The following is a 23,829-nucleotide window of genomic DNA, read 5'->3' on the forward strand; positions in this document are numbered from 1 at the left end:
ACTACTACCATAAGCAACTGGTTGCTAAATTTACAGTAACTAAGAAGGTGGTTTGGTAAAAAGCCAGGTATGCATCAATCAATCAACAAAAAATAAAATCTGTATAGCACATTTCAGCAGCAAGGCATTTCCAAGTGCTTTACATCATATCAAACACAGAAACACGAGGTCATCAAGTGGGGGGTTCTTGCTTTTGCATCCATAAAAGGTTTATCAGTTACACTCCGAGTGTGTTATATGGAACGAAATACCTATTGGTATTTTTATTCCCACTCACGCTCACAATCACACAGTTTAAAACAATGTTAACAGCCTTCAACGGGCTTCCGGCACGAGGCTCCGTACACCTCTTTCACGGAATTCCGCTCTGGGACTCCATCGTCCCTCACAGATTTTTTGTGCAATTCTATGGTACCAGATTTATACAGCCAGGTTTCTGATGTTTTCCTTATACCATTGTATTTTGTTTTTCATTATTTTTTTAAGCAAAAATTCACCAGACTAAGACTAAGACATACACCCACAGTTTTTGTTAAAAGTTTCATATGTTTTATATGGAATTACTGTCATTTTGGTCCTTAAAATACCAAAATTTCCCTTTAACTTTATATTTTGGTCCGTCTGTTGATGTTTAAATATTAAATGATTGATGAACTACTGTGGAGAATTAACCGTTCTCCATGCTGAGTTCTTGATGTATGAGGTTACAGAAGAGTCAGTGAGTTGAATTAATGAATTCCATTTATCCATCCGTCCATCCATTTTCTGTTCACCCTTTGTCCCTAATGGGGTCGGGAGGGTTGCTGGTGCCTATCTCCAGCTACGTTCTGGGCGAGAGGCGGGGTTCACCCTGGACAGGTCGCCAGTCTGTCGCAGGGCAACACAGAGACATACAGGACAAACAACCATGCACACACACACTCACACCTAGAGAACAATTAACCTGACAGTCATGTTTTTTGACTGTGGGAGGAAGCCGGAGTACCCGGAGAGAACCCACGCATGCACAGGGAGAACATGCAAACTCCATGCAGAAAGACCCAGGGCTGGGAATCGAACCCAGGACCTTCTTGCTGCATTTATTAATACCACAATATAGCTGGTCCATTTCACATGCCACCTTTACAAGGTAGCAAGTCCAAATGGCCCCCCAGATGGGGTTGTGATCTCCTTTGTTAGCCTCTAGTTACGCCCCAAAGAGTTCGTTCCCTAGCTCCTAGTATAATATAATCTTATCCTTGAGGGTGTTTCCTAACATGACATTTCTTTTAGCTTAGCAACTAGCTAACAAAGAAAGAAGGAAAACACAGAATTATTTATTCTCAACACTACTCAGTACTTGAGAAGACTTGCTTACCAAATACATTTTTACTCTTATTTGAGTAGTTTCTTGGATGGCTACTTTTTACTTTTACTTGAATAAAAATATGTTGAATTAGTGATACCTTTACTTGAGTGCAATTTTTGGGTACTCTGCCCACTTGTGCTTAATGTTGATATGGTGAAAGAATTAAATGTGAATCATCTGTGACACACCTGTGTAAAAGTTTGATGACATGGGGTCAAATTCATGACAAAAGCCGAGAAAAGCACCATTTTAATTTCCCACTAGCGTGTATTACACTCCATGCGCGCATTGAACGTCCCACGCACGAACAATTAAAAGTGACCAGCGCTACTCTAGCAAATAACTTAACACACATGCACGAAATGCAGCTCTCTATGCTTTCAATATATCTACCAGGTCGCTTGTGGACTTGCTCCCAGGGCGGCCCAAGGCATACGCAAACGAAGCACCCGCTTAGGGCCCCAGGGCCACCAAGGGGCCCCCTCAGAAGAGCTGATTTTTCTTTTCTTCTTAGGAACAATTTCAATGTCATTATAATAACAAAAATACACAATTTCATCATGAAGTAATTTGTTTTTACAATAATACTGTATATTTGATAATGTATGTAGAAATCATTATTTTATGGACAAAAAGAAAAATAATGCTCTTGGTGACCCCCTGGTGGCAGTGGTAGGTCATGCAAGCTTCGCTGGTAATATGAGCTGCCGTGTAATGTGCAATGCGCATCAAAATGTCCAAAGCTCTGGTAGAAGATAAGTTAGCAAAGCAATGTCTCGAAAAAGGACTTATCTTTAAGGGAGGTAGAAAATAGGAAAAATAGAAAAAAGCCAAGATAAAGGTTTGTCTTGATATGTCTTTGTAATGTAATGTTTCTAAAAAATATTGGCGGTTACCGATCTTTAAAGAGCCTGACCTGCCAATTTTGATTTTGGCCGACACCAATTTTTTTTGTTTGTTTGTTTGAAATGTCGCTAAATGTGGCAAGAAAGTCACTGAGTTGGCAACAGTGGTTTGAAAATTGTTAATAGTAAACATGCAGACCTGACCTGTTGTCTGGTCAGGTCCTATGTTATACATGTATAGGGTATAATGAAAACAGCACCATCAAAGATGCAATAAGTTTATATCAGGTGTGCGAATGATCTAATCGTCTGTTGATTCCAGCAATCCACAGTTTAGACTGAGGTTAGGAGTAGTTTTGTGTTCTGGTAATGTCAAGGTTTGGGGTTGTCTAATGGTGCGTTCACACCAAACGCGTTACGTCAAAAACGTGCCCAAAGCTTCAAGTTCAACGCGTGTCCACTTTGCTGCGTTCACACCAAACGCGTTTTGAGCATCAGGTGCGTCTGGTTTACAGTCAAAGTCTATGTGGAGACTAGTCGAAGGCCGTTGCGCGTTTTGAATCATTTGGAGCGTTTGACGCGTCAAGAGCATCCAACTGAAAACAACGGCTAGAGCTGACGTGCCCTCGACGCGCCTCCACATAGTCTTTCAATGTACACCAGACGCACCAAATGCTAGTTGTCAAGCATTTGGCATCAAGCGTCTGCATTCAAAGTGCACACGCGTTGAACTTGAAGCATCGGAGGCGTTTTTGATCCAAGTAACGTGTTTGGTGTGAACGCACCATTAGAATTCAGGCACTTGACGTTTTGCTCTACACCTATCGTTTTGCCCATCTGGTTTACATTCACAGTCTATATGGAGGCTCGTCAGACGCGTCAGCTGTAGCCGATGTTTTCCGATGGACGCTCTGATAATAGCGTGTTTGGTGTGAACGCACCATTATGGTGCATTTACCACAAGGCAATAAACCACTTTAGATATACAAGATTGCAGTCCTGTTACCACTAAGTTACTGGTATGACTTTCATATCTGTATTGACACATTTCGAGATGAAAAACAGGGCTTGCAAATGTCGGCAGGCTAATAATTTGCTGTGCCAAAATAAGCATCCCTGCTAACTCAGACACATAGTAAGCATTTCTGCATAATCACACCTATTCTACAAACTACTGGTATGAGTTTCATATCAATAAGATTATATTTGTGGGAAGTAGACAGGCCATGTATATATCAGCAAGCTAATAATTAGCTTTGCCAAAAAATGCATCCCTCTCTTTTCTTGAAGAAATAAAGAGTTAAGATTGAAATAACCCTACATAATCACACTTGTTCTATGAGCTGCTGGTATGAGTTTCATATCAATAGGACAATATTTGGGGAAAATATTGTTGGGGAAAATATTGTTTGGGGAAAATCTGCCTACCAAGCAGATGTTGGTAGGCAAATAATTTGCTTAGCCAGAAAATGCATCCCCCTCCAAACTTGCATAAAATGTATACATATAGAAAGACGTGCATACATAATATGTATTGCATGCATGAGAGATATTTTACTCAACAAAACTCTTTGTTGCAAATCTGTTACTGACTAGCACTAACTTCAACAGAATTAATTCAGCAAATATTCAAAGCGGTAATTTTTAATAGTGCAACGTTGTCAGTAACATTCCATAGGATTTAGTTTTACTCAGTTTTTGCCCCTGAAATTTGGCATCTTTTATCCTGGACAAGTACATCAATATCAGGCATCATGTCCTGAGCAGCAGCCAATTTCAGAGAGTCATTAAAGTGCTTATGTGTGAGCTTTGAGCACAGCTTTGTTTTATTTATATTCATTAGTGACAAAATTTGCTCACAAAGGCAGGTAGTCCCAAACATGGACATATTTGCAGCCAGTGCAATTTAGGACAGCCTGGTAGGAGACACTTGTAAAATGTGTCCAAGCCAACTGATGCAAATTTGTCCTTCAATTCCACATCACACTGAAAATCAATGATTTCAAGTTGCATGTCAACGGCCACATCAGAAGCTCTGACTGTGAGCGGTGAGCGAAAAACTGAGAGTTCTCTCTCGAGTTCGCTGAATCCTGAAATGCAGCATCGTTGTATTTCACCGCAGCATCACTGACGTCAACATCATCAACATCTTTTTGTTTTATTTTATTGTTATTTTTAGGAGCAAATATGGGGCGAGTCTTTGTGTCCTTTTTGTGTGCTAACACATGTGATTAATCTAAAACTTTTACCTCATTTGTAGCTGCGTTTCCATTTACCATAATTGTGCTATTTAACATTTCGAAAATAAATTCACTTAATGGAACCACAGCATTGTTTTTCGACAGTTTTGGCACTATGATGTTTTTATTTTACCGTACAGAAATTGGTTTATTTTGCAAAACTGCAATGGAAACACATTTTTCACATCACACCAGTCACATGATCAACAACAGGATGTTGTCACTGGTGGAAACCACGAAGAAGACAACAGGAAGTAGTTGGAGGATGATCATGCAGCATATTTTTTAATGACTTATCACTGAACAAACTCATTTCAATGTGATTTTAATTCCGTTTCTTATTTAATGGAAACATCACATATGCAAATTGTGTTTTTTCGACATTAGTGGCATATTGACAAGGTTTTACAGACATTTGCATATGAAGCAGCTACTGTTGCATAATGCAGATTAATTGTACTACCTACTTTGAGCTAAAAGCGTAGGACTACCGCTTCAAGATGGTGGCCGTATTTCCTGCCTCCCAACAGCCAATGGAAATTGGAAATGCGAAATACGACTATTTTCTCTTCTTAGACAGGCTCAGCCCACATGGAGTAGTTAAGGTGTTCCTGTTTTTATTCTAGTTTATCTGAGTAATAATAACAATTTAAGACTGATGTTTCAAATTATGTCGTTTTTATAAGTGTAAGTTTTCTAATTTTTTTTTTTTTCCTTTTTTGTTTAGTTTGTTTTTAAGCTGCAGGTCAAAGGCTACAAACAAAATGGCGGAACACCAAAGCGCTGCAGCTACAGTGCTGTGAGCGCTACAGAGCTAGTTTGATGTTACAGAGTCTCTTTTCTGAAGTAACAGTTCAATGAAGTTCAACCCCTCTTCGGAACTAATTGCTTCTCTTTATTATTTTATATGGAAATACCTTCGCGTAGTTCTTACGAGGGTCTCCAGGTGAACACAGCTCTTGGGGAGCCCACAGCACAGCGGCTTGCAGCTCCAGATCTGTCCGCTGTGTGATGAGAGTTTTAGTTACTTTCTTTCTATTAAATTTGAAAAAAGAGTAAAAAATACCCACTATCTGCCTTTAGATAGTTACTTTCTTTACTTAAACGTGAAAAAAGAGTAAAAATACCCACTATCTGCCTTTAGATAGTTACTTTCTTTACTTAAAGGTGAAAAAAGAGTAAAAATACCCACTATCTGCCTTTAGATAGTTACTTTCTTTCTATTAAAGGTGAAAAAATAGTAAAAATACCCACTATCTACCTTTTAGAAAGTTACTTTCTTTCTATTAAAGGTGAAAAAATAGTAAAAAATACCCACTATCCGCCTTTAGATAGTTACTTTCTTTACTTAAAGGTGAAAAAAGAGTAAAAATACCCACTATCTGCCTTTAGATAGTTACTTTCTTTCTATTAAAGGTGAAAAAATAGTAAAAATACCCACTATCTGCCTTTAGATAGTTACTTTCTTTCTATTAAAGGTAAAAAAAAGAATAAAAATACCCACTACCTACCTTTTAGAAAGTTACTTTCTTTCTATTAAAGGTGAAAAAATAGTAAAAATACCCACTATCCGCCTTTAGATAGTTACTTTCTTTACTTAAAGGTGAAAAAAGAGTAAAAATACCCACTATCTGCCTTTAGATAGTTACTTTCTTTCTATTAAAGGTGAAAAAATAGTAAAAATACCCACTATCTGCCTTTAGATAGTTACTTTCTTTCTATTAAAGGTAAAAAAAAGAATAAAAATACCCACTACCTACCTTTTAGAAAGTTACTTTCTTTCTATTAAAGGTGAAAAAATAGTAAAAATACCCACTATCCTCCTTTAGATAGTTACTTTCTTTCTATTAAAGGTAAAAAAAAGAATAAAAATACCCACTACCTACCTTTTAGAAAGTTACTTTCTTTCTATTAAAGGTGAAAAAATAGTAAAAATACCCACTATCCGCCTTTAGATAGTTACTTTCTTTCTATTAAAGGTGAAAAAAAGAATAAAAATACCCACTTCCTACCTTATAGATAGTTACTTTCTTTCTATTAAAGGTGAAAAAAGAGTGAAAATACCCACTATCTACCGTTTAGATAGTTACTGTACGTTATTACAGACCTTGAATATTCAGATCAATGGGGTCCCTATTGAGCAAGTATCACAATAAAAATATTTAGGAATAATTCCTCAATGCTCAGTTAAATTTTAGGAGCCATGTTGATAAAATCAGCAAAACTGTTAGATCAAATATAAACTGTTTTAAAGTTATTAGAAATAGTTTAACACGTCACTGTGCAGAGATGTTTTTTAACTCAATGATCCTCTCACATTTTTCCTATGGAGCTACTCTCTGGTCTCAGATTACTCAAACTACACTAAAACCATTAGCAAGTCTCTATAATCGGGCTCTGAAGGTTTTATATCAAATTCCATCATTGTCACAATTTGGCTAAATTCAGCATTTATAAAATTCCGATTTTATAAATTACAATCTTTTAAAATTGATTTTTAAGTGTTTAAATGGATATGCACCTACACCATTAAGCAATTGCATACAGAGACTGCAGGGCAATAGCAGACCTAATAGAGCAGCTTCTATATGATGCTGCTCTATTAGGTCAGCATGGAAATTGTAAGGTCCCCTCATGGGGGACCTTACAATTTACAATGGATTATGTAAGTTCCCCTTTCGAAGAACCACTTTTGCTCAAAGTGCTCTGTCCGTGAGAGGATCTGCAGTTTGGAACTCACTTCCTGTTAATTTAAAGTCTGTAACCAGTTTTAGTACGTTTAAGAAACAAACAAAACTCTGGTTATGTCAAAAACAGAACTGTACCCATTTTTGATGTTTCATGTTTCACTGTTTGTAGATGTCGTCAACATTATGTTGTGCTATGTTCAATGATTATTATTTTAACTTTTAGAGGTATGTTTTAAAAGCTCATCTAGGGACAAGTGCTGCGAATTAGCTGTTGCTATTGCACTATGATGCAAACATGGGACTACTGTTTTGTTCAGTTTGTCTATGTCGACGTGTGTCTGTCCCTACCAAATAAACTCAAATAAATACTGTCTTTCTATTAAAGGTGAAAAAAGAGTAAAAAATACCTACTATCTGCTTTTAGACAGTTACTTTCTTTACTTAAAGGTGAAAAAAGAGTAAAAATACCTATTTGTTTCCCATAATTTTAGGGACTTTAATCCAATTAATAGCGCTTTTTCAACTCATGTTTCTGTCAGTTCGTCTTGTCCGGTCGGATCTCGTCAATCCGCCGTTGGCAAACAGAGTCGGACATAGGGCTCTGGCCCAGCGAAGAAGTTACTTCCTGGGACTTTGTTTCCAAGTCCTGTTGACTCTGGCTGTGCACGATTTTCAGCGCGTCGTTCTTCGTCTGTCAGTGAACGGGTATAGTGAGATCCGGGTCACGGCACCAAGATGATAGGTATTTTCTCAACCTTCATAAAAAGAGAACCACAGACAACGTTATAGTTTTCAATCAAGTCTTTTGCAAAAGGAGAAACATAGCAAACCACTTCTCCAAGGTGTTTACCATGCGTTCTGACTCTGCATCAGAACTGGTCTTTTATTGCAAAACAAAGCAGGAGTGAAATGGAATGTGGGGGTAATAAATTAAAAGAAGACGGGCTATTCTGGACAAGGAAGAAGGAACACAGAAACTGACATCCTACACACAGGCAATCTAACAAGTTATCGGGTAGATAAAAGAACATCTGGAGAAAACATGTTCAAGGTGAAGGAAAAAGCTGGTTTTGTCTTTCACACGGTTTAACAAATTAGAACACTAAACCTTTAAATGAAAAACAACTAGTAAAACTATTAATGTAAGAATGATAACAAAACATAATTATTTTAACAGTCTCCATCTGCTTCAACCACCAACCAACAAATTTGTGAGACAAATTTGTTTGATACTGGCGACGCAAACGGCCCGCAGGCCGCACTTTGGACACTGTGGGCCAGGCCTAAATTTAACAGAGAGCCTGGTTTCCAGAAGCTGTCCATCATATTTGACAGCCTGAGCTGTTTGGTAGAGACTGTCCCTCAGACCTGCAGACAGCTGCTTTACTGTTTTACTGGTTCTGGACTCAGTGGAGCTCAACGCAAACTCACACTTTCAAATTTTCAACAGATTTCTTCCGCTTTGCAGGTTTGCTGTTCCCTGAGTTGTTCTGGCTTATAATGTAAAAAATGTAAAATTCTGACAGTGTGAAATCAGTGGGACATGAACCATTTTACATAGAAGCGTATAATCAAGGATGGGGCCCATTGGCACCCCATTCCCCCCATAACGTCCAGCTCAGCCAGGAGCCCCTCCTTCACACCCAAACCAATAGGATTCCGGTCCGCTTCTCCGGCCCCTCCCTCCGGTTCTATTTAAGTGCCCTCCTCCTCAGTGGTCCTTGGCTCCTGAAGTGTCTTGGACCCTCAACTCAGGACTGCTGTCAGGGGGAAGCATGTTGCTGCAGAAACTGGTACGGTAAGACATGCTGCTGCTTCGCTCTGCCTGGGTTTGGCATATTTACTCTGCTTTCTCATTTCCAGCTGCAGAACCAATCTGGATGTGTGTGTGTCAGTTGCAAGCTTCTTGCATGTGGGTGGTCCCTACTGCCCGGGGTGTGTGTGGGGTCTGAAGGGGTGCAGGAGCAGCCTCCTGCAGCGGGAGCAGTCAGCTTGCATTTTGCCTTGCAGTTAGAAGTTAAACAGCTGAAGTGTGAGAGTGTGTTGTAATGCCAGGCTGGTTGCTGTTCCCTCAGTGTGTGTGGATGCTGTCGGTGCTGTGCAGCTCGGACCTGTGTTGGGGCTTTGTCTCCGGCCGGCCCAAGCGCTCAGGAGAGGACGGGACCGCAGCCAGGATGGAGAGTGAGTACACTGTGACTTTGGCCTTGAGCTCCGTGTGTGTGTGTGTGTATAGAACGGATTCTCCTCAGGGATCATGTCATTGAAAAGTTTCCTTCCTGCTGCCTGTTAATGAGCTGCATGTGGCTGTGGGCCCCATCATTACGATGAAGGAAAGGAGGACATCAGCATGAGATGACAACACAGGGACAGTTTTTAATCATAGCTGTTAATAAAACAGCCTCAGCTCTTAGAAAGCCCTAATTGAACTGATCTTCTGTATATTTTCATATACAACTGTGAAAAGTATTCACCCCTTAAAGATTTTAATGTTTCAGATCAAGAGTCGCATTTACAAGGATGTGGGCTCCTGGGCTGTAGCCAGGTTTTATGACCTTTCTACAAAAGACAAATTATATATACTATTATTACTATATCATACTAATTCTATAATACATTAGCAAGTAGTAGTATTGATGTATTAATGCATAATAGCAATAGCTTCAAGTTGTTCCCCCCAAAATGCAGATAACTTCCTAATTTTCAATTCTTGAATATTGTTTATATTCATCAAAATCCCAAGATTTTTAAACAATTTGCCTATGACTTTGATATAAAGTACAATGCAAAGCACATATTCTAAGTCTTGGGCCCAGTTCAAATCATATGGAGACGTTAGTACCAGACAAACATAACCAGAGAGAACAAATGCAATTTTTGAATGGTGATTTTATTAAAGGAAGAGTAAAACATGGAGGTAGATAGTGAAACAGAATTACTTTCTGGTTCCCGATGAATGAAAACATAAATTTGGATATTTCTCCATTCATGACTTTAAACTTATGCACAGTAGGGTTGTGCTGCAGAACAGTTATCCAAAGTTCAACATCAAGTCCACCTCTGAATTCATCAAAACACAAATAAAAGAAAGTTTCTGAGTGACCTAGTCAAAGTCCAGTCTTTAACTGAGATGCTTTATGACCTTTAGCACGTTGTTCATTCTCAGAAACTGAATTAAAACTAATAGTCTTAAATGACAATACTGAAGAACCCAGAAGAACAGCATGGTGGGTCTGGTTGCTCAGCAGTGTCAGTCCAGATTTGCTCCATTAAAGATGAAAACAAAAATATCACTGCTGCATAACGGGCTATAAAGAATTACAGTAACGACAGGCAGCAAGGTGTCGCCTTGAGGATAAGCTGATACAGACAGTGGATGTAATAATGTGGTTGTAGGTGTGTGTGCATAGGAGTGTGTGTGTACATGGTGAGAAGTGAAGGTAGAGGCTGTCTGAAGTTCAAGATGTTAAAGGGTTGCCGTAGGGACCCTCAGTCTCAATGTGGAGGTGCAGGTGAACAAGAAACGGAGACACAACATTGACTCTGGGGCCACCGAGGGCCAAAACCTAAGGGACCTACACTGCTCCCCCAAAATTATTATTATCATTATTATTTATATGTACAACTTACATGAATGACCATGTAAGAAAATAAGATGTAAGAGTTATTAGTTTGTATGTTTTATGTAGGTTTTCAAGTCCCTCAAAATTAGAAGTGTGCTAATACCATACCAGGACCTTGTATTGACATACTATTCTTCTGAAAAATGAATAAATACATTAAAAATAACGTCTAACTATATTTCTGCTGGTTTCAGCTTGGACTGAAGACGTGCAATGAAAAGCTGGCACTAGCCAGGCAGAGAGGCTCCCTGCTGTGTCTAAGTTTGGTGGCAATAGGCTAAAACTAACATGGTTTTCTATGTAGCTATAAAAACACAAAAATCTCAGTCGGTAATCCTTCGTGTGTGAAGGAAAAATGTCCATGAAACCTGAGGTGGAGGATTATTCCTTTGGCTTGATCATGTCAGAAATGATAGAAATCAAGTTTGTGGTTTGAAAGCATGAACTGAGAATAGCACAGAGGCTGAGCAGGTGGTGCTCAGCCTGCTGGGAAATGATGTTCTAGCAGCTATTGAACATGTGAAGAGCTGTGCAGCAGAAAACACACATGAAGCAAAAACAACAAGATCCCTTCAGATTTCTGCAGCTTCTTTCAACTGGAATCAAACGCAACATGAACATGTTTCAGACAGAGAACTTAAGTTTTCTTTGTATTATTTTGTGTTAAGATGAAGTTGAAGGACATTCTGTAACATTATCTACACACTGCTGCTTAATGATTAATTTGATTAATTCGTGTAAGTAAAGTTGGAGCTGACTGTAATCTTAAAACGTCACAGCTGCTGCTTTCTGAAACAAGCTTTTTTTAGTTTGAATGTTGGATCAACATTATATATATATATATATATATATATATATATATAAATATAAAAATATTTATTTTTTTAAAATATTATGTTTAAGGAAGTTAAGTCAAGTTTTGTAGAGCACATTTCAGAAACAAGGCCATTCAAAGTGCTCTACATAAAACTGTAACCAATTATGAAGGAAGTAATAAACATTACATTTTGTCTAATGCCTTCATCACAATCATCAAGCAAGTATACACCAAATATATCAGTCAATACAGTTATTATTAATGAATAGCAGCTTTAATCAGGTGGGCTTTTAGCCTTGATTTAAAAAGTAACTTAGTGTTTCAGCACTAAGTTACTGAGCTGAAACAGAAGCATAAAAACTGAACTCTGGTTCTGGTTCTGGTTCTGGAGATGCAGAGGAAGGTTGATCAACATCAGACCTTTAATGTGTTGTGATGTAAAGCCGTTCTGTGGTTTATAATCTTCTCTATTCTCTCAATAGAAGGACTTTAGAACTGGGGTGATGTGTTCTATCTTCCTGGTTATAATGAGAGCGTGAACAGTTCTCATTCTCAGAAAGTGATATATTTTCACTTGAGACACACAAACATCAGTTACCACGACAACCCTGGCAGTTTTCATTAGATGGTTCCTAAAAATGCAAGCAACATGCGGTTAGACGGACAAATTTCTCACACACAGTTGGCTGACTTCAGGACGAGACGTGTGTGCCAGTGCAAACGAAGCGAGGGAGTGAAGCACGGCGGGGAGTTTACAACAGATCTCTGTGAGCCGGGGGAGGCTGTGATTGGTCGACTCATGTTTCCTCACAGAGACAGAGTGTATGATGCTGATCGGCCTACAGTCACCATAAGGAGAGCATTGGAGTTCATTCTCCACCCCTTATTCCTCCAAGTCTGTCCACTCTCAAACCAAGACAGATTTTATTTCCACGATCCCCCAACCAAACACACTGCCCACTTCTGCTCTAAATTCTGTTTCTTTTATCAGTTTTCACCTCAGCATGTGTTTATTGTACATCTAACATAATCATTGTCAAAACTTACTATCAGGAAGTAATAAAATACACAACCTAGCAAACAACGGTGTGAAAAAGTATTTACCTGCTTTCAGATTTCATGTTTAAGATCATCAAGACCAGATAACCTGAGCAAATTTCAAATATAGCTTTCAAATGAAGATTTAATTTATTAGAGCAATCCAAAGCAATCTGGCCCTCTGGTAAAGTGAAACTGCACAATTGTTAAATCATTAATAATTATTAAGTAGAGTTCAGTGTTAATAGGCACACACAGGTCGACCTCCATAAATCACCTGAAAAGAACAGAAAGTTCTAAAAGCAACACACCAGGCCTCAATGTAAAGACTTCAAAGGATAGACGAGAAGCTAAGTTGTAGCTTTAGCATAGCATCTTACCTCAATGAGCTTATTCACATCAGTTTACAGTATTTTTCTCTGCAAGCTTTTGAGGAAAGAGATTCATTTAGCACAATTTGGAATAAGGCTGTGATATAATAAAACACGGAAAAACTGTAAAAGAGTTGCTTGAGTTTTCAGCAAAACGTCAACTGATAAAGCATCCAAACTTCAGCACTAGAACTAGAAAACTCCTGAAAACTGGAGCTTTCTCCACAGACCTGACCTTAAACCTCATCATTGGTTCTTCATGTAATAAACTGTGCATCAGTGTGGCTTCTGTCATTATATCAGCAGCCAATAACAGCACTGTACACCTCTGCAGCTGAACCTGTTGACATAAGTATTTGACCACTTGGAGAGGTCAAGGGGTCACACTGAAGGTTGGAGAATTGAACAACCCTGATCTGATCAGTAAGTATGGATAAAGGATGGAACAGTGTCATCAGAGCAAATAATGCCAACCAATCCTTGATGCAGTAGAACACTGTAAAAGTTTACAGCTTTTATTCCAACAATCAAACACTGTATGAAACAGGAGCATAAAAAAATGACACTTCACAAATGTGACAGGGCTTGATGTTCTACCAGATGCACCTTATTTCATCTCGATTATATCCGTGTAAGCCGTGGATGACGAAGACGACCTGAGGTTTAGATATTCTTCCTGAAGCTCTGTTTCTCCTGTCGGCAGCTCGCTCCTTGCCGGTCTACGTGCCGACCTCCGGCTCCTGCAGGAACAGATGCTATGAGCTTGTGGAGGCCGAGGCCCCAAACTGTCGCTGTGACAACCTGTGTAAGGCCTACCGCAGCTGCTGCTCTGACTTCAACCAGCTCTGCCTCCGGACAGGTACGGCAACACAAACATGCCTTCATGCTAACCTGTGACACCTCAAGACCGTATCACTCCTGCATTGTTCCTCTCATCTCTCTGCTGGGACTTGCAGAGCCGCAGCAGCTCCTCAGTGATCCAGGTCAGATCACAGTCTGTCCTCATCACCTGGTATTTAAAGTTTCTAGTTTACACGGAAAGAGGAGTTGTTTTCCAATAGGAAGTTATCCTGGATGCTAGAGTACTTTGTAAAAAAGTAGAGTTAACAGAAGTATTAGCTACATAAAGCATCTTTTCATTGTGAAGTCTCACCAGTTAATGTCTGGTTTAATTATAGCCACATTGGGTGTGTCTCCATTGGTAATGTGTTCCTCACCATGTGGGGGTGAACATGGACAGGAACGAGGGGGGATGTGGAAATACGTACCATGAGCGTACAGGAGCTACAGTTGATGCTTCGATGATGTCATTTGTGTGTGTGTTGCGTTGAGTGGCCAGTTTCTCTGAAATCTCTCTGTATATTCTGGTCTTGCGAGTTGCCCAGTCCAGTTGATGCTGAAGGCTGTCTAAAAAGGTTTGAACCTTAAAGTTTGACCATGGAATTATCTATTTGCAGTTCACTGTCTCACCAACAGCTATGGTTCTTATTGCAGATTGAAAACGTTAGTTCAGACGTTGTCAGTGATGTAAATCCACCGGTCAATCAACAAAGGTGGTCTGCTGCCAATTACTTCTGAGCAACACCCAGCTAGGTCTGGCTTCTACCATATGAGATGGTTGCAACAAATGGGAGATGATTCTGAAACCACAGCTGAGATCATCCAGCCACAGTTTATGTCTGCTTATCCCTGCCAGGTCAGGTAATCTGGTTCCTGCCTCCAGGTCATGAGGTAAGAGGTGAGGCTCACCTGGGAAAGGTTGCCAGGGAAACATGGAGACACTGAAAAAACATTGAAACTGACAAAAGGGCAATTAAAGAGCGTAGTTTATCAGCATTCATGTCTTTCTACTGTGGGAGGAACCAGAGCACCGACAGAAAACCCACATATGATCAGAGAAAATATGCAAACTGTACAGAAAGTACTGATACTTGCACCATGCAGCCTCCCCTCAGCAGAGCGATCATTAAAATCCATTTTAGTTTTCATGTCAGCCTTTATTAAAGCATGTAGCTGCTTTTCATCTTGATCTTCCAATACTGCACCATTTTATTTACGTGCATAAAAACCGGAGGCCCTTTTGTTTCGTCAGTCGTCCGTTTGAAGCAGGACTTACAGCATTTCTGATCGAAACATTTCCATTATTGAAAGACCATGATTTTCATGAAGCAGTGCATAAAGTCAGCAACAAATGAAACAGGGTTTGAAAGAGGAAGGTTTGTTCAGCATAGATGTAATCTCTAAATAGTTTTTAACATGAAAGAATTATTCATTACAGAAATAACAGAAAACTATCAAGCTGATGGTTCAGCTGCATGAGCTGGAAGAGCGAGCTGCACTTAATGATGCTGAAACAGGTTTGCTGTTTTTTCTCTCTCTCCCTCTGCAGTGTCAACATTTCCCCCCTGCTACTTCCAGCACTGGTGGTCTGATTTATGCTCCCTCCTTCAGCCTGGTGGTCTTTGGCTCACTGCTGATTGGCCACCTGAATGTGACTTAAAGCCATGATGCAATTTTCCCTGACAGTGTCACATCCCAAATAAAAGCTCTGTTCAAAAGGAAAACTGTTTAAGCCACAAAAGTCACCTTAGACCCCCGGCTGCCTGCCCACTGCCCAGCCTCACCGCCGCCACCCACTGTCACCGTGATGTCGTGCTTTTCACGATAATCTCTAAGATTAGTTAGAACTCCATAAGGATCGTTGAGTCAGCAGTTTTCCCTTCTTGCTTCCTGTTCCTCCTTGTGTACAGAGGGAGGTTATGAATGCAGCAAGGATCGATGCGGCGAGACCCGGAGTGAACAGCACGCCTGCCACTGCTCTGATGACTGCCTCGCCAGGGGAGACTGCTGCACCAACTACAGGAAGCTGTGCAGAGGTTTGGAGCGTCCACCTTACCTAAAAAACAACAAAACATGTTTTTAGATGATGATTAGACTTTGTCAGAGAAAACTGCACCAAACAACCTGAGCCTTTCTGAAAAAGTCATTACCCCCTAAGCCTCTCTTGGCAGCAGCTGCTGTCAAGTCTGTGATCAGGATGTGCGACATATCGGCATCAGCGTCAACATCAATATCAACATCGGTATCGGCTGATGTTAGATATTTTTAAAGGGGCAATATTATGTGTTTTCCAAACACAGAGCTATTTTATAGCACAATCAATAGATATGTTAAGTTCAGTTGTTATAAATACAGTATGTTATCTATATCAGATATGACTCCTTGTGGTTCTCTGGAATCCCAAAACCTCAGAAATGGCTTCATCACCCATTCCAGACTGATGGATGCCAGAGAATTTGTTTCTCTTCTGTTTTTTAACTTTTTTGATCAGGGCATGATGTGTTGTTGTTAGAGATCTTATAGCCTACTTCATGTTGTTAGGCTGCGACAGACTGGTGACCTGTCCAGGGTGTACCCCGCCTCTCGCCCGGAACGTAGCTGGAGATAGGCACCTGTAACCCTCCCGAAACCATTATGGACAAAGGGTGAACAGAAAATGGATGGATGGATTGATGTTGTTAGGCATGATCTGTTGAAGGGAATTCTTGGTTCTACTGGACTGATCAGACCTGGGTGTGGTTTGTAAAACCTACTCAGCTTTACACAAATGTAATCAATTATAGTTCATTCTTGATTTAACAACTTGATTGGACCCATTTCTCTTAAAGAAAGTTGAAAGCTTGTTAAATATTGGTGTCATTCACTGAAGTCATGAAGAACAACAAATCAAATGAAGTGGCTTTGAATTTGATTTTGTACTTACTCAGGTTATTTCTTTCTAATAAGAAATATTTATTTGGGAAAAAAGAGTTTAAAAAGTGTTTGATGGGACAAACACCTGTTCCCTGCAATAGTTGCTTATCTTATTAAAGTTGAGGAATGTTTCGGCTTTCTGGAATGTGGCTGCTGCCTGGTTTCACCTCCCTTTTGGATCCCTTCAGGAGACACTTCCTGGTTGCAGGGTAAATGTGAGGCAATCAAGAGCCCAGAGTGTCCTGCTGGGTATGTTAATACTTGAAACCTTCGCAGTGCTGAAGAGAGGAATGAGATTACAATAGCCTGACGAAGTTTTGCCCTTCACATTCCATGTTGGTCCATGTGCAGGTTTGCTCGTCCACCTCTCATCGTACTGTCTCTCGATGGGTTCAGAGTGTCTTACGTGAAGAGGGGGAACTCCATCATACCCAACATCTTAAAACTCCGTGAGTTAGCATCTTTTTTATTAGCTTCAATTAACATCTTCAAAATGAAGCATACAACACAGAAACAATGATTTCCTTCTATATTATGAAGTAGGGATGATATTGTCAGCACAACCAAATCCCTCTTAGCTGAATCAGCTGATCTTTGTTATGATTGTGCTGTGCAAGACTCTTCCCTTGATTGATGCTGGGAAATTTACTGGGAGACTAGATTACCTGCTTTCTACAAAAAAAAAAAAAAATCTGTCAGTTCTCTGCATTTTGTTTATGTATTTATTCATTTTTTTTGTATTTTAATTGGTTGGTGGGCAACCAATTCCTACTAATAATTATTCTAAATTGCATAAAAACAGTTACCTTTAAACAAAATTTTGTGTTGTGTACATTGTGTTAAATCCATGGCTGATTGTTTATTAAATCAGAAAATTGAAAAATTGTTATTGTTTAGGAAAATGTGGAACCCAAGCTCCTTACATGAGGCCTGTTTATCCTTCCAAAACCTTCCCTAACCTCTATACAATGTCAACAGTGAGTATGATTTCAGTTTATCCGTACAAATATTAATATCTGCACATCATACCTATATTAATACTTAGCTGGTTTTTAAATAAGTAAATAAAACAGCTGGTATGACTCATATATGACCAATTGTTTCATTTAAGGGTCTCTATCCAGAGTCTCATGGCATCGTTGAAAACACCATGTATGACTCAATATTTAATGCAACATTCAACCTGATGACCAAAGAAAAGCTGAACCACCGCTGGTGGGGAGGACAACCAGTAAGTCCCTGCAGAGGCCCAGCATTTTTGTCTGGGCCTCTAACAACAACACATCATCACATTTGTAAAGATGTGTAAAGATAGCAGATGGCACTTAATGGTTGTTATGGTAACACATTGCTACTGTTCTGTAGCAGTGGTCATCCTGTGCGCTGGATTTATGGTTCCCCATCAGCAGCCAAAACAAATAGGCCTCTGCTCCGTGTTACATCATATTTACTCCCCAGGGAAACAGAAAGTTGTGGATTAGTAATTAGAAGTTGCTGATGAGATTAAACAAACAAACAAAAGAAATGCTTTTGTTACTTTGTTATATGAGATTTGTTTGTTTTCTCCACTCAATAAATGTCGTCAACTTAAAGCTTTGATGTTTCTCAGTTTTTCAGCTTGGTATTATAATTCTGTTTCTAATTTTTAGCTTTTTGCTGAAAATTGAAAAAAACGCTCTTACAGAAAAAAAATAAATAATAATAATAATAATTAACGGAGAGTTTCTTCGTTCAGATCTGGATCACTGCCCTCAAACAGGGACTGAAAGCTGCCAACTTCTTCTGGTCTGTGTAAGTTCACACATAAACACGTCACCACTGAGTTTTACATGGAGACATTCTCCATGTAAAAACAATCTTGTATGTATTTTCAAAGCTTACAGTTCCAGCAGAAATTTCAGATTATATTAATATCTAAAATGTTGTTCACAGGCTGTCGATGGTTTTGTTTCATATCTAGCCCCTAGTGGTTAATGAAAACACTGCACATCCACTTTCATCTCTTAGCAAATCTGTTATTTGTCTAAATAAGAAAATCTTCACCACATTCTGTCAATCAGGTTTTACTTGATGATTTTCACCAGGGCTGAACAATATATTGCAGATATTTAGTTATTGCAATATTAGTTTGTGCAATATTCAGATTGCCAAGCACTGTTAGGAGTGCAATAATTGTTGGCTAATATATTCACTAGCATGTTGAACTTGCATTTTACACCTGAATGTGATCTTAGCTTGTTGGACAGAGACTTATGGCTGCAAATGTTCACATTGAACACTAATGATATTACCCACAATGCTAAAGGTCATAGAGTGATGGGTGACCAGATGAGGAAGAAAATAAGCACATATCACAATTGTTATCATCTTGGCACTGTTTTCTAAAATTGTGCAGCTCTAATTTTTACATCCTTCAACAGATTTTACATTAAAATGATGAAATGACAGACTGTAGATTTCTCACCACATAATTCCTAATTTGTCACAGTGCTCCAACAGTGCAGTGATCCAAAACACTCATAAAAAAGCAGAACCTTCTGGATTGGCCCTGACCTCAAACCTAAAATGTTTTTGGACTGCAATTAAAAACCCGGTCCATAACAGGAAGCCAATCAGTTTATAAGAAGTCCAACAATTCTATCAGGAATAATGTTCAAATATCCAAAAACCCAAGCAGATATTTATCTTTTCAAATACACTGCCAGACTAATGCCTTGTTGGCGGCTACAAAAAGCAAAACGTTGAGGACTGATGGTTGACAGCTGGAGACTGTATGAGAGCCAGGAACTTGGCCGTGGTCCTCATCACTTCACAGAGGCAGCTTTGGCCTGAAAGCCGGAACGCTCCAAGTTAGGATCGTTCAAGCCTTTTGTGGCATAGTGGCATTTTATAGCACAGTCAAGTAACTATGTTACCTTCATTTGCTTAAAAATGCTAATGATATCAAATATGATTTAAAAGAAATTTGTCTAAATTGGTGTAAAATTAGAAAGAGCAGGAGTTTAAAAATTCCTGCTCTTTCTGAAACTCCACTTTCAGGAAGTCATCACAACATGGCTCCTCTCTTAACCCTTTAACACTGTTTTTTCCTGTGTGTGCTGCATACATCCTCATACTAGCTTTCTGCTGCGCTACAGCTAGCTACCCACAATGTGGTAGCTAGCGTGGGTAGCTAGCTGAGTGCATGACTGAGAGCATTCATGCATTCTGTCATAAATGCTTAGACTAGTTAGAATGGTCACTGATGATAGCACTTTTTCTGTAACGTGATGTTTCTTCACTTTGCAAAACTTTTGATTTTGAAGACATTAATAAATACATTTCTTCTGACATATTTTTTGTTTTACTGCCATTTAACACTTAGAAATAATTTTGGTGAGTCTAACAAGAAAAGTTAGGTCTGATTTAACTTCAGTAAGTGAGAAAAAAAGATATACATGTGTGGTAGACCACAAAATATAGTCACGTTTATTGTCCCATTTTAGAAAATACTTTTCAGTTTGAGAAAATCAGCTGAGTGAATTCATCCCTTCTCTTGAACAAACATCAGAAAAAGTGTGAACTTTTATTGGGATCAGGATTTTTCTTTTCCTGCAAAGTTGAAAATGATGTAAAATGTAATTATTAAAAAATGTTTTGTTTGTCCTAAATGTTGCCCCCTCATAGCTTTAGTATTAATATCAGAATGTGGAGGCTTTAACAGCAGAAGGTGTTCCTGTTTGTAGGGCCATTCCTTTGGAGAGGAGGATCCTGACTTTGCTGCAGTGGCTCCATCTTCCTGAAGGAGAGAGGTGATCACACATTCACACATATGTTGTCTCTGGTTGTACTTTCCTCTCACTGAAACAAACCTAGTTTGGATTTTTGTCCTGTCTTTGCTTTTCAGTCTCTCTCAGGTGTTACTGATCATCAGTCAACCTATTCCTATGTAAAAAAGTAATCACTCTCTAAACCTCACAGTGTTACTCCAGTTCGTCCTTAACAAGAACTAGTTTTAATTCAGTTCAGTCAGATCAATTTGAATTTGTTCATGTTCAAAGTTCCCCACTTACACATTTCAAGTTCAAAACGACATTCTGAACTATTTCTTGGTCATTTATCTTTCTGGAATAAAGTTTAGAAATGTGTCTTGGTCATGACGTCCAATGTGTTATCCTGTTGCCTAGAATCTGCTTTATTCTCTCTTGTTGTCTTTGATCACATAAACTGTATTTTATGACTGAATATCCAAAACAAAACAGCTGCTCTCTTTCAGAGACTTTAATAATTTCATCAACAGAAAGGAAAAGCATCCATTCAGAGTATGTTTGTGGCTGCTGCTTGTCTGTTCATCTTTGCTCCATTCTCTGCCCATTAACACAAGAATCTTTCATGTTGGAGCATTTTCCAACATGAAGCATGTTGGAAAATGGTGTTGGTTATACACATCTCCTAGTAGAATTGAAGTCCAGACTTTTACTAGGCCACTCCAAATCTCTCATTTGGTTGTTTTTCTTTGTGACTTTGTTTCCCAACTGTTCTTGAATTTCTTTCGGTGATATCATGAGTTCTACATAAGTAATTTATTGTTTCTTTAGATTTCGCCGTAATCAGGCCTGGGCTAAGGGTTTGGTAAAATTAAACAAAAAGATAAATCATATTTGTAGTTACTGACTTGTTATTGACCAGTTAATTTAATTTTCAATAACTTCTTCACATAGAGCCCGGTTGGTTTGGAGAAGTTTTTTTCCCTTTGATGAATGAAATCATTATTTGAAAACAGTTCTTTAGCATATCTGACACATAGCCGATCTTCTGCTCAGGATTAGAGCCACTTCTAAGCTAACAGTATTAACTTTGCATTGGACACCACAGGTTCAGCTAACATCCATTTCACCTGTATTCTGTTTCAGGCCCTATGTTTATGCCATGCACTCTGAGGAACCAGACGCTTATACACACGTAATGGGCCCAAAGAGTGCAGACGTGAGTACGTTTGTTCCAGGAGATTCTGATCCTGAGTGGGTTTGGTCACTCACGGCTTCCTTTATCCTCTTCCAGCTCAACAATACTCTGATTGTGGTTGATCGGATTGTGGGCCAGCTGATGGACGGACTCAAGCAGATGAACCTGCACCGATGTGTCAACATCATCCTGGTGGGAGACCACGGTACAGACCCTGGCTCTGAGTCCAAACCCTCATCTGAAATTCTGATTGTTCATCTTTTCATTTATGACTTTAGCTGAAGAGCTTGTAATGTGATCAACTGAAAAACATCTATTTGAGTCCCTGATTGGCATTTATAGCCAAGCAGGGACCAGCAGCTGACCTGACGATGTTCATCATGGTCGCTTTCAGGGAACTGGGAATATTACAGACAAAGTAACAGCTTTCTGGATCATCAAGTGCATCAAGTTGAGATTTACATTGTAGAGATTAATAAAAAAGATGCTAACTCACGGAGTTCTGTCTATTATGGACAATAAACAGCACCCTCTCCACCACATAGTATACAGACAGTGGAGCACCTTCTCACATAGACTGCTCCAGCTCTGCTGTCGTAGGGACAGATACAGGAAATCCTTCCTGCCACATGCCATCTCACTGTACAATAAAAGCTAAATCATTGTTCTGCACTAATCAGTCCAATTTTGCACAACTACACTGTAGCACACTTGCTGTACATATATTTACATATACATATCTGCATTTTTTGAATCTTGCAAGGACTGCTCTTAAGTTGCTTCTTATATTAACAGCATTTTATATTTTTACAATTTATAGCATTTTATATTTTATTTTTTATTTTATCTACAACTACTACTCAGTGGTAGTTGTTATTGTGTCTTGTCTCTTTGCTGTAACTGCGAAGTAATTTCCCTGCTGGGATGAATAAAGTACTTCTATTCTATTCTATTCTATTCTATTCTATTCTATTCTATTCTATTCTATATTCTAATCTGTAGGACATCGAAAGGCATTGACTAAATTCCTGATAAGTTGTCCTCTCTGATCAATCTTCTGATCAATCTTCCATCTGATTGGGAGGTCATTTCTCCAGAAATGATTTTTAATTTCTGGAGAAGTTAAAAATCATTTCTCCAGAGAAGAAGAAATGAACTGCCATGGATTGGGTTTGTGTCTCCAAGAAAGCAGCAGGCTTCCTCCTACTTCTGCCCATGAATATAAAGAATGGGAACAAAATGTTTTCCAAGGAACAACTTAGTCATGATCGGTGGATTTTCCAGCATGATGGAGCTCAGTGTCACATGGCTGAAGTTATAACAGAGTGGCTCAAAGGTTGAAAATTTGGATCTGTGGTGTGGAAACTCCATAAATCCAATAATCAGTGAAAACTTAATAAATCTTGTGTAGGAGAAACACAAGACAACAAACTGGAGCCACGTCCAAGAACTCAAGACCAGAACGGATCGTCATCAGTCAGGAGTTTGGTGCAGATGATGATATCCAACAATTCCAGAAGTTAACAATGAATGGTAGAATAAAGTGGGTCAGCCAATAGGAGAATCAGTCTGTCAGTGAATCGACTGAGTAGGATGAACTCCAGCCTACAAAGTTTTCCAGAAATGTAAAGCAAGAATCCAATTAGATGTTTTCCCTCATTGAAAAGTTTGTATCCTTCAGTTTCACACCTGCCTTCTCCTCCTGCGATGTTTCAGGTATGGAAGAAGCTCACTGTGATCACACAGAGTTCCTCAGCAACTACTTGACCACTGTTGATGACATCATCCTCGTCCCTGGGTCTCTTGGCAGAATACGCTCCAGATATCCCAGCAACCTCAAATGTGAGTGAAAAGTTCTGTTCTCTCTGCTTTAAAGAAATAAAACCAAACAAGAATTGCTGTAAGTAACTGATAGATTAGGGATCTTTTCCTATCTTGTTTTATCTGAAATGCTGATGATGATGATGATGCTTAAAGAACCTGTGATGAAGAAAAGCAACTCTCTGAATTCTTCCTGCAATGTGCTTCAGATGCAATGAGGAGCCGAGGAACAAACAGGCTCACTGACTGAGCAAGGACTAAAGGAAATAGTCCTGCCCTGATCTCTGACTGTACATTCAGGCATCAGCAGAAACATTGTACCATTTTTCAGCGGATTTGTCT

General features: G+C 39.2%; 1 protein-coding gene across 2 annotated transcripts in view; it reads left to right on the forward strand.

Moving 5' to 3' along the window:
- The first annotated feature begins 8,864 nt into the window (after positions 1–8,864).
- LOC116717461 (ectonucleotide pyrophosphatase/phosphodiesterase family member 2-like) overlaps positions 8,865–23,829 on the forward strand; it is a 25,798-nt gene continuing 10,833 nt past the window's right edge. Inside the window, exons 1-13 of one of the 2 annotated variants that reach the window (XM_032558880.1) lie at positions 8,865–8,916; positions 9,199–9,304; positions 13,673–13,828; positions 15,720–15,845; positions 16,911–16,971; positions 17,074–17,171; positions 17,620–17,699; positions 17,834–17,953; positions 18,458–18,513; positions 20,448–20,513; positions 21,615–21,687; positions 21,763–21,871; positions 23,383–23,508. In XM_032558880.1, the coding sequence (XP_032414771.1) occupies positions 8,899–8,916; positions 9,199–9,304; positions 13,673–13,828; positions 15,720–15,845; positions 16,911–16,971; positions 17,074–17,171; positions 17,620–17,699; positions 17,834–17,953; positions 18,458–18,513; positions 20,448–20,513; positions 21,615–21,687; positions 21,763–21,871; positions 23,383–23,508 (1,195 nt within the window). In that variant the 5' untranslated portion in view covers positions 8,865–8,898. Of the gene's footprint in view, positions 8,917–9,156; positions 9,305–13,672; positions 13,829–15,719; positions 15,846–16,910; positions 16,972–17,073; positions 17,172–17,619; positions 17,700–17,833; positions 17,954–18,457; positions 18,514–20,447; positions 20,514–21,614; positions 21,688–21,762; positions 21,872–23,382; positions 23,509–23,829 lie in introns of those variants that run through there. The other variant, XM_032558879.1, reaches the window with a different exon arrangement.

The sequence above is a fragment of the Xiphophorus hellerii genome, chromosome 3 (assembly GCF_003331165.1).
Source record: "Xiphophorus hellerii strain 12219 chromosome 3, Xiphophorus_hellerii-4.1, whole genome shotgun sequence".
Taxonomy (NCBI): domain Eukaryota; kingdom Metazoa; phylum Chordata; class Actinopteri; order Cyprinodontiformes; family Poeciliidae; genus Xiphophorus; species Xiphophorus hellerii.